This window comes from Gymnodraco acuticeps, unplaced genomic scaffold (assembly GCF_902827175.1).
Source record: "Gymnodraco acuticeps unplaced genomic scaffold, fGymAcu1.1, whole genome shotgun sequence".
NCBI lineage: Eukaryota > Metazoa > Chordata > Actinopteri > Perciformes > Bathydraconidae > Gymnodraco > Gymnodraco acuticeps.
The window spans coordinates 30,787-43,009 of NW_022990875.1; the positions used below are offsets into that span (position 1 = coordinate 30,787).

The 12,223-nt window shown below is 38.1% G+C and overlaps 1 protein-coding gene across 1 annotated transcript in view; it reads left to right on the forward strand.

The window, feature by feature from the left end:
• The window catches only part of LOC117557512 (NIPA-like protein 2), a gene marked incomplete at its 5' end in the record, with an annotated part of 73,638 nt that overhangs the window by 25,297 nt on the left and 36,118 nt on the right, over nt 1–12,223 (forward strand). The window contains 2 exon segments of the mRNA XM_034233390.1: nt 3,451–3,510; nt 4,446–4,567. Of these exon segments, the coding sequence (XP_034089281.1) occupies nt 3,451–3,510; nt 4,446–4,567 (182 nt within the window).

A 12,223-nucleotide genomic window follows, 5' to 3' on the forward strand; every position in this document is an offset into this window, starting at 1 on the left:
GAAGCCTCTCCCCCCAGCAGTTCCATGGGATACAAGAAACACTCCTCTCATCCCAGGAACAGTGTCTTGCGCGGTTTTTACTCCGCTATTTTTCACTCCGCTATTTTTCTAAATCTCGGAAAAGAACGGGGGAGTCGCCCCGTTGCTGTACAATCAAACATGTGTTGATTCGCACAGACAACAGGCCACGGCTATGGAAGCAGCCTACCTCAATCGCCAGGGAGGAGTACGATCTGCGCACCTTCTGAACGCAGCCAGGCGGCTGCTGTTCTGGGCGCGCACACACGTTGCTCTCCATCAGAGCAATGTATATTCCCTGCTAATTGAACCGAGGGGCTCGCAGAACGCAGCAGCCGTGTTATAAGAGGAGTATGGAGACTCAGACCTGTGTCACGCACACTGGCACCTCAGTGGGATTTGGCTTTGGTGTTACGCACACTAAGCAAAGCCCCATTTGAACCTAATCAGGTTCCCCTTAAACTGTTATCAGCCAAAGTAGTACTACTTTTGGCTCTATCAGCGAAAAGGGTGAGTGATTTGTCTGCTCTCTCTGTGGCTCCGTCATGTCTTCGGATCCAAGGAGTTTTGACCGTTGGTGCTCATCCTAATTTTCGGCCTTGATGTAACAACATTCATAATTAAGTAAATGTAACACCCTTTTCATCCTGGTTACACTTTTCATTTGCCCTGTACGATGGGCGCTATAAGTGATGAACATGGGGGATGTTTGTTTATCTGGCACCCGCAGTTCACAGCAAAAGTGCGAGTGAGCGAGCGAGGGAGAGAGGGAGGGTGCACCGGTACCGGCGCAGTTGCTATTAGAATCTGGTGCTAGCTGCTCTAACGGATATAAGAAGAAGATGTTTCTACAATAATGTGGAGGAGAGTCCTCTCCAGTCAGACTGAGAGGCTGATAACTACAGCTCAGTGAGGTAAAGGACTCTGAGTGTTTAGATAGTTCACTTTAGTCTAAGTTATCTCAGTGGGTCTCAAACGTTTTGATCACAATTTATGTAAACACATATTTCCAAGGCACTCCTTTATAATTATTGGGATAAAACAGGTTTGAAATCATTCCAATGTATACTATAGGACAGTAAACCAGACATATCGTTTTAAACTGGAGAGATACAAAAATATGCATAAATAAAAAAGTAAAATAAGATATGAATGAACAACAAAAATAGAATACGTTACATGTATTTGTTATTGGCTATGGTAGGTTATTGGTTATGTTCACATACTTATTTGATTATTCAAATCTAAACCGATCTTTTTCATATGGGTGTTTAGAGTTGTACCCCCTAGATCTAGTCTCTAGTAATTCTGCTTAAAGTGCACCAGATTGAAGCATTTTACTTTAAAATGTTCAAACATTTCTTCCCGGTATGCCTGAGAAGGCAGATATGCTTGTTTTTCTCAACAAGAACTGTTTTTAAATGGGGGGGGGTTCCTTTCAAAGTTGGATTGTTGCACTGTTGTAGCTTCAGTGGTTCTCAGGTTACAGTTACTGTAGGAGCAAACACAGTGGTGGTGGCTTAAAGCCTACCTCCGCTCCGCGCCGTCCGTTAGATGAGCCTGGTCAGATTAATAAGAGAAGGAGTTCAAAATACCGGAATAAAAGTTATAACAATAATCTGATTTTAATGGTAAAAAACACCAATACAAGTTACAGAGTACTCTGGACTCCCAGTTCTACTGCCGTGCGATACAGATATCGGGACCAGCCAGTCAGAAACAGGGGGCATTTTGCATGAATAAACAACAGTATATATAGACATATTTGATTCGCTTGGGAGTAAAATGGGACGGAAGAGTCGACACAACTCCGCCCCATTTTACTCCTAAGCGAATCAGAGAGTCCGTGGGGAGGAGTTGTGTCGGTTGCTCACTCCCCTAGGTGTTCTTACTGGTTGGATTCACTTCGGGTTGGGCCCAATACAGCGAATCAGAGTTCTGGAAAAAAGTATTTTTCTTCTGAACAGATAGTGAGAGCTTCGGAAGTAAACAAGGACAGAGTCACTTTTTATCTTCCACCTGACTTCACTCCTTTACTTTCCCAAGGAATATTTCACACAAACTATTCCTTCCCAGACAATCAAACATTGTACACAGATATATTGGTGCTTGACATTATATTGGCCCCAGAAAGAACCTTGAAAAGAATATGTGTGTGTGCTGGTATCTGGGTCAGTGAGTGTAGGTGAGCAAAGAATATGTGTGTGTGCTGGTGGAAGGAGGTGTATGTGTGTGTAGCAGGGTATCTGGGTCATTGAATGTAAGTGAGAAGGTTATATATATAGGATTACTTAAAACAGTCCAAAATAATACATGTTTACTTGAATACAGTTCAAGATAATACCTGTTTACTTTAATACAGTTTAGAACAATATCTGTTTACTTTATTACATAGCAGTGAATATAAACAGACTGATTAATGTGAATATTACTGTAAACTAACCTGTGTAAAAGTTTCTCGAATAAATGTAATCTTTTTGGTGGAAGAAGCATGTATCTAGTATCATGTATAGTTTCTTTCACCCTGCCTCTCAAAGAATCGGAATTAAGAACCGGAATCGAAAAGTAGAATCGGAATCAGAATCGTGGAAATTCAAACGACACCCAACCCTAGTAATGGGTTAGACCCGACAGTGAAGAATAAACATATGTATAACTAGTTTAGCTTGTTCCAGAGGTAGATAAAATAGCTAAGTGTGTTAGGTCTAACTCTTAGTGTGTGTTTTGCTCCGCTCACCGGTCCGTCACAGCGGGCGGAGCTGCAGGATTTCTGCTTCACACACGTTGCATAGCGCTATTTTATTGACTTTTTAGGACACCTTAAAATGCTGCCAGACCGGTAAAGCCATTTTGGCGAGCTTGTTTTGCCACGCACAGAGAAAAGTGTCATGTATTTTACGTCATGTGATCAGCTCTCCTGATCGGCCTTTATAGAGAGCACCGATCGATCGGCCGAGAGTGAATATCGGCCGATAACGATCGGCGGCCGATCGATCGGAGCATCCCATATATAACTGTGTGTAAATCTGTGCTTGCCTGTATGTTTAACTGCACATGCTTTGTTGTATACATACAATATATAAGAAATTACAGATATAATTGCAACCCGCATGTTGGACAGTAAATGCTATTTACTAACATTCAATAAATGCATACATGTATGCAGCCAGTTTGTTTTTATTCACAATTCAAATTATTTTCAGATTTATAATGAAATAAATATTATATGTATTTATTTACCCTCTAAAATGCTAATATTTAAACTAACTTAACATGTTTTTACTTTAACATTTATTTTCTTTCACTATTGTAATTTTGTTTAGGCAAAGCATTTAGTGCATGCCAATGAAGTATATCGAACTAAATTGACTGGAAACACTGTTTTGATAATAATCACAGTTAAACTGACAGTAATATATTTTCACTTCCCAGCGAGCGCTGTGTTATCCGTGGTTTTCCTGAAGGAGACAGTGCGTGCCTCTGACATTTTTGGTAAGCAAACACTTCCTCTCAAGTTCACAAGTCTTCATCTAACAGATCAGGCATATCACAGGGACTCTCAGTCGCAAAAAGTCTTGTGACAGAAGAAAACATATTTCAGTTTACAACACTACTGACCTCATTTTACTTCCTTTCAGACTGAGATCAAATCAAACATTTGATCCTGCAGTTTAAACATCTAATTGCTGTTTGTTTTTGCCAGTGAAATAAAACGATCAATCCTATTATATTATTTTATGGAAAGCTGTTTGTTATTTGTTAAATTGTAGAGACTGCTGCTAAATGATCATGGCCTTTATGTTAGTCGCAATGACACTCATGCTACATTGAAAATGTACTGCATACTGCATACATGAACAACAACAAACAATACATGAACAACACAAACAACAACCAACATAATTATTACATTCAAATGAAGTACATTATTCAAGTTTACATTAACTTTGTAAACTTGAATACAAAAGTTAATAAACGTGTGTTGCCTTAATAAATCACACGTTTAGGGTATTAGCAGTTGAAAGCAAGAGTGAAATAGTGAGGGCTTTTTTGAAGGATGTCAAACCAGGTTGTATTTATTACCGAAATAAATCAGTTTAGTGTGGATGTTAATGTATTAATGCATAATTGTCAATTCATTAAAGGGAACATTTGCAAAAACAGAAAATCACAATGAGTGTGCATGTTGAAATATTTTGCATGGGAATGTAAGATTTGCAGTGACAGTTTAAATATACGTATACTTATATATGTATACATACATACTTATGTTCAGCCATACAGTATATTTGCAGTTTCTTTTCCAGGATTTTAGAGTTGTACCCTTTAAAACAGGCAATTAAAATTATGTACAGGTAGTTCTGCAATCACATTAAACAAAATCATGTACACTGATCTCGCCGTTCTCTGTTCTCCTTCTTCTCTAGGTGGCACCCTGGCAATAACAGGAACGTATGTCCTGGTGAACTTTGCCCCCCACACTACCATACACATTACAGCCCATCTGGTACAGTACTACGTGATGAACTGGCACTTCCTGCTTTACCTTGTATGTAACCCCTTTAAATATCCCATATAGTTAAAAGTAAGAATGCCATGTATTTTTCTATTTGCTGTAATTTCTCTGGAAGAATCAAAACGCTCAGGGGAGATGCACAGCCCGTATTCAGAAACTGAGATTTAATGAGCTTTCTGGATCTCAAAAGGTTGTGATGTTGCAACTATAAATATATAAGTAGAAAGTGTCGCTACAGTCCCTCTCCAGCTGCAATGATGGTGCGGAAATGCAAAGAGTGCAGATGTGGGAGGCCCGGAAACACACATCAACCAGAACAGACTTTGAGCTTCTTTTTGTATGTCTACATGGGATGCTCTTAAGTGTGTACTTGTACATATGACAGCTTTTGCCCTGCTGTTAGTTAGCTCACCCAACCTTTGACCTCCCTTTAGAGAGGAGCACTCCTTTTAAGGCTCAATTCAAGTATAGTATAAATCCTCTGTCAAAATGTTGAAGTATACAGTTGATGGATAAGAGAAAGGTGAAATGAATCGTTGATTAACAAAGATTTCTCTTGTCCTTGTGTTGTGTTTACATGGACTTTGTAAAGTGGAGTCTGTTCAAACTAAAACAGATCGGCCCTACCTCATGGTTTGATACCCATATGCTCTTCTTCTCCAATTTAGCCTCAGACAGGGATGGCTTCAACATACCTGTTGTCATATTGATGGGTCTTGTATACTGTAGATCTGTGTTTTTCTCAAAACTCGTCACAGAAGTGTAAATTAGTTCAATTCAAGAGGACTTCCGGTTATGGCGCGGTGTTGATCAGACCAACCTGGTCTCACCAAAATGCATGACTCCACCACGACTCATTAACACCGCATTGCGTGGTGGAGTCACAAACTTTGTTACATTTACATGTCTGCACCACGCAAACAACGCGCATGTAAAGTGAATGAGGCTGCTTTGTCGTGGTGCACCAACCCAGTCTCATGGCATTTCGTGTTCACCAACACGATTTTTAATCTATTGATTCGTGTTCACCAACACGATTTTTAATCTATTGATTCGTGTTCACCAACACGATTTTTTAATCTATTGATTCGTGTTCACCAACACGATTTTCCCCTTTTTTTCGTGTTGCACAGCACGATTTAAAAAGCAATGTATTTCTACTGGTAATGTGTTTCGTGCCTGCAGCACGTATTTTTCTCCGGTCGGGCCGTGGAAGACCGGAAGCTGTGTGGTTCATAAAAACATGTTCTTACTCAATATCAAGCCACAATTATTGCTTTTATTTTTAATCGTATAATTTCTGACTTTTGTTGCCGTCTGTGAGGAAAATAAATGGGGCTCAGAGCCTCAGGATACTGAAATCTATATTTTTTAAATCTTTTTTTCCTTCTAATTTGTTATTCTTTTCAAAATAACACACTGTTATTTACTCACCAATAACACACAATCATCCTTGCTTTTATTTATTGGTTTAATTCCATAATCTCAGGCTTTTTTGGCGTCCGTCAGGAACTGAATTTCAAAATAAAAATAACCGGAAACAGACGTAGGCATTTTGAGCGATTACCCAAGATCCTCAGCTATGGTTTAAGCTCGCTGATTGGATGTTTTAGCCGCAATGCATGCTGGGATTTGGTGTTTATATGATATGAAATCCGGAAAACATTTTAAAAGAATAAAATAATACTTAATTCCGAGTGTTCTTGCTTTTCTCTTTGAAAGCCATCACATAACTGCATTGTAATACACGGTTCGGCTGCATTACATATTACAGATCTGCCATAGTTCTCTATTTATAAAGCCCTGATGAGAAGACCTTTGGAAAAACTGGAAGAAATGCCACTGAAACTGAATACTTGATGTGGATCATAAATATATCAACAATTAAACAACATCTTCAATTTATCTTCACACAATACGTCTCCTTGCAGTATCAACACTAATTCGGCTGACTTTTACATTTGATCTAATTCATAGATAGGTTATATTTACACCATAACGGTGCACAGCTGATATAAAAGGACTGTAGTTTTTAAAGATATTACTGATTTTCTTTGAATATAAGAATGTAAATACTGAGTCTGAAATAATATAGCAATATGCTGTACAATTATGTGAAAGCATGAATAAAACTACACATCTTCAGAATGTTGTACTTACATAAGTGTCCTACACTAATAATACAAAGTTATTATGGCTGTGTGTACCTTGTGTGCACCGCCTAGTGGTTAAAGCACGTTATATGTTATATTTGATTAAAAAAATATTAAGAGTACGTACTTTCATAGGGGGAAAGTAGAAGGTCTGTGATAGAAATATAGAATATAAAAAATCAAGAAGATACTATAAGTGATCTCTACAATAAAACAGTTTAGTGCAGGATGTACAAAGATATTAATAGGAAGAGGTGCAAAACAGAAAAACGAATTAACCTTTATTTAAACATTAAATAATACTTTAGATTAAGGTCTTCTTTTAAATAAGAAAACAACTTTGGGGGTATATATCTACAGATACATATTAAGCCTGACAAAGTACTTAAAGAGCCTGTGACATGAGTTTCCCCCATCATCCAAACCCATACATTTGAGTAAATATTGTCCCCTTGATAATCGTTACTGAACTAATTTTGGATATTTGTACTTTGATAACCATTAATCTGCCCTTCAATGTTGACCATTTTCTGGATCTTCTCGGGGATTCTTCAAGTCCCGCCAAATTATGTGTGACGTCATTGCGGGCACAGCGCTCCAGCTGCACCGTTCAGGATCCCAACATCTGCATGTAAACGCACGATGGCGCACACAGCAGCAAGCTCAGACAGCGATGACAGTTTAATTTTGAACGTGTCTGAGAGCTCATATGAGGCTGAAGGATCAGTTTATGTTGTATCTGTTAGAAGTTTAGGAATTAGGTGCGTCAATATGGGCGATAATACGGTCATGTAGCCAGTGGTGGACTGGGACTAAACCGGCCCACTTCGGTACCGCTAGTAAATTGTCAACGGGGGGAGTGGGGGATGTGCTAGTGACTTATCCGACCGGCCCACTTCGGTACCGGCCCATGGGGATTCGTCCCGATGGCCAGTCCGCCACTGCACCCAGCCCACGTAAACTGTCAACGGGGGAGCCTCGCTGCGGGGAAACGGTGGACCTAGTGTCCCGATCGGAGTGGGAATAATAATAATAATAATAATCTGTGCATTTTATCCATTAATTTCCCCAACATTGTGGTAAAAAAAACCACACGTTTAATCCATGTTGGTGTACTACAACTACAAAAAGCATCGGTCTGTTTTCTTATCAAACAAACGATTTTTAAATCATCATCCTCACGATCATTTAATGTATCATATGTTCGCCGAATTGACATGAAAGCACTAATAAATGTAGTTTCATCCACTTGAGTTTACAACTACAAAAATAATCGATTTGTTTTTATATCACATCCGACGGGAGGAAATTCAGCAGCTCTCACTACCGATTTTTAATCCTAATTTAATCATCATCTTCACCACGATCATTTATGTTTATGTTCGCCGAATTGACATGAATATGAATATACTGTAGTCAACTTCATTACAATGTTATTAACGTGCCTAAACTCAGTAATTCACCATTTCTATGCATGACAACACAGTTTGTCCGTGTTTGGCTCTCTCGCCGCACAGTGGCTTCCCCCAAAACATCAAAATGAGTCGAAGGAATTTCCCCGCGATGTTCGAAATTATTGATATTTATCGGAACGGTATCGCAACTTCTTTTTTAAACTGACGGTTCGAGATGACTAGTCGCCCAATATTTCATTGCAGAACAGTTGTTGGGAGGCTGTCACAGGCTCTTTAACGTCTAATATATTGCTTTCCTGCAATGTTAACTATGTTGAAACACTTATTTTAACCGATATTATACACATTAATTATACTCTTATGTATGTAGATAGTATAAGAAATGTGCAGAATATGACAGTTTAATGGTGGAGGTACACACATATTGATAGATGTCTTGTAATGCACTGTTGAGGAACCTGTGACCCAAGTTTTGCATTCATTGCATAACTACACCATAGTTGTGTATATGATATGTCAATAAACCTTAGAAAATCTTGAAATCTTGAAAGGGATGTGCAAAATAGCCATAATATACAGTCTTTAATTAACTATTAGTAGAGAATAACGAGTAATGAATATACTTTATTACTTGTTTCCATTCATGTCAATTGCAGATAAATGTTTAGTCTTCTCAAGCACCAACTATCAAATATCTCTCCTGATTGTTGGCACTTGACAATCACCTTCCCTGAATTTTACTCAGGTGTAACTAAAGTCTGATTTAAGGGTTGTTTATATTTCACATCATTAATCAGAATCTGCAAAGTAACTCAAATAAGTGTAGTGGAGTAAAAATACCAGGTTAACCTCTGAATTGTAGTGGAGTAGAATTACAAAGTAACAATGAACTGTCATGTGGGTATATATTAATGCTGCGCATTATGGACACAAGCGATTTTCACCCATTTAGTAATTACATGTTTTACATTTGATAACACCAATGTGTTTAATACTGGCAACTTCTAATTGTGGGAAAAATGAAAACGTTCAGTAGAGACGTCCCATAGAACATTTTGCGAAACACAATAGCCAGCATGTGTAGTTCTGGGGGGGCGTTCGATTCCAGTTTTGGATAGTCTGCCGTGGTTTCGTTCCATTTCAAACAGCTGTTTGACGCTCGGCGTAACCTTGGCGCACTGCCACTCCAACATCCAATCCCAGAGCTTGAAGATTAATCACGGGGACTGTAGTCCTAAACGATAGCTGGGGATTATGGGTAGTGTAGTGTCTTTGGCCATCCTAAACTCCTAGAGGCCTACGTCTGTTTCCGGTTATTTTTATTTTGAAATTCAGTTCCTGACGGACGCCAAAAAAGGATAATTGTGTGTTATTGGTGAGTAAATAACAGTGTGTTATTTTGAAAAGAATAACAAATTAGAAGAAAAAAAAGATTTTAAAAATACAGATTTCAGTATTCTGAGGCTCTGAGACCCATTTATTTTCCTCACAGACGGTAACAAAAGTCCGAAATTATACGATTTAAAATAAAAGCAATGTGGCTTGATATTGAGTAAGAACATGTTTATATGAACCACACAGTCTTCCACGACCCGACCGGAGAAAAAGACGTGCTGCAGGCACGAAACACATTACCAGTAGAAATACATTGCTTTTAAAATCGTGCTGTGCAACACGAAAAAAAGGGGGAAATCGTGTTGGTGAACACGAATCAATAGATTAAAAATCGTGTTGGTGAACATGAAATGCCATGAGACTGGGTTGGGTGCACACACGCATTTCTACAACGTCCAGCAGTGAGCTTTTATTCAATAAAACGTTTTTAAAATCTACTTTATAGCTTGTAGTAACTCACGGGAGGCTTCTTTTATTTTATTTGTATTCATAATAATTTGTATTTTTCATCAGAATGTATTATGGTGCATTAGTTACGAATTTTAGTTCTCAAAAAACAGTGCATTGTGTGTAATACAACTGTGATTTTTATTAAATTAGTTAGTTTTTAAGGAAGGCCAGAGCTTCAGCTGTGTCAAATAGATTGTTCCCTTTAGTTAACATTTTTTAAAAGAACATTATATTCCTATTTGATCATGTCCCCTTTATTGTATTACGGAGAGCAATGTGAGCGTCCATTCCCATTGGATAACGGAGGATTTTACACCCGGAAATAAGTATTCTCCTTAATGTCGATTGATTTTACAGTGATATCTGCACTACTCATCAACTCAAAAACACCAGATTATCCTTGTTGATTACACAACATTGATTGGTTTAAATTGTGTGCAATGCTTTTGTAATTTTCCCCTTCGATTCGGAGAAACAAATATTTGTTCAGTTTAGGATGGCCGAAGACACTACACTACCCAGAATCCTCAGCTATTGTTCCGCTTTGCCTCAAGCTCTGTGATTGGTTGACCTCCAACTGCATTCGATATGAAAAAAAACGTTTCGTAAAATATAAAATCATACTTTATTCATTAGTGCTTGCTTTACTCTTTGACAGTCATCACATGAATGCATAATAAATGGTTTGGCGGCATTAAATATTACACATCTGTCGTAGTTCTTTATTTATCTACAGAGATCTGGCCTCAGAATAGACCGGAAACTATTCTTTTACCGTTCTGTTTTAATTTCACAATAAAGTTAGTAGTAATAATTTGTTTTGATATTATTGTTTTTTATTAACTACTAGACCGCTGGGTTGTGTTAAGACCATCTTTTCTGTGTTGCTGTGGGTTTTTTCCATCGCTTTTGTGTTACAAATATCAAAACAATAACAGAATATATCCGTCGTAAACTAAAACCGGAAACAGCAGTATATTTTATTTTGTTAACACTAGGGGTGTAACGGTATCCGTATTCGTCCTGTACGGTCACGGTTCGGACGTCACGGTTCGGCACACGCAGTCACACGACGAATACGCATTTTTTTTACGAGTGGGAAAAAAGTGTCATTCAGGGCAGTATCCACTACACTATTTATAATCCAGGGGGCGGTATTGCGCCTAAAAGCTGTTTGCCAGCCGCCCTTAAACAACAAATGAAGAACAAGAAGAAACACAACAACAAAACGAACAAAATACAAGAAGAAGAAAAGTTAGTATGGCGATTTCAGATAACACACAGGAGCTAGAACCCACCTGCTTCTTTTAAATCAGCTGTGTGGGAACATTTCGGGTTCCCTGTGGACTACAATAACGATTAAGTGTGCGAGTGGTGGATCGGACGAGGACGGTGTGTCGGCGTTGTTCTACAGTGGTGCGGTATGCTAATGGTAACACACGCCAAACATGCTAAATCATATCAGAAGGCATCACCCAGATTTGCCAATCACCGGAGCAAAAGACAACAGCAGTTCAACAGCTGATCCCCGCTGTTTTTATAAACCAATAGACATGAAAGCCGTGAGACCAAAATAAATAATGGAAGCTTTTGGCATATGTTTTTCAACGACTTTGCGCTCTTGAAACACTTTCTTATTATTTATGATGTCATATTTTCATGACATTCTTTTTAGCTTTACAGCTTGATGAAACCTTTTTGTTTGACATCAGCCATTATAGATAATATGGCCATCTGAGTGTACTGTGTATGGTTTGTTTTTAACTGTTTAATACAGTTAATTATTCAAAAAATAGTTCTTTTTTAAAAAAAACTGAAACTTGCACTACTGTTCAAACATAAATAACAACAAACCTGGAATTATGCATTTGGGACTTTTTTTTTGCTTTTTGTTTTTGTACCGAACCGTACCGAACCGTGACCCCCAAACCGAGGTACGAACCGAACCGTGACTTCTGTGAACCGTTACACCCCTAGTTAACACTGTAAACTTGACAGCTTTATAACCAAAATCACCTACTGGTTAAAGCACGTTATTACACGTTTAGAGTAATACAATGCAGGTAGATTGTGTTGCTTTTTAATGACTGTTTTAAAATGCCTTTTTCTTAATGTCTTTCATTTTTGTAAAGCACTTTTGAATGTGTTATATTATAGATATATATATAATATATAAATATTAAGGGTACATACACAATAGTGGGAAAGTAGAAGGTCAATTATATAAATATAGAATAGAAAATATCAAGAAGATACGTGATCTCTGCAATAAAACA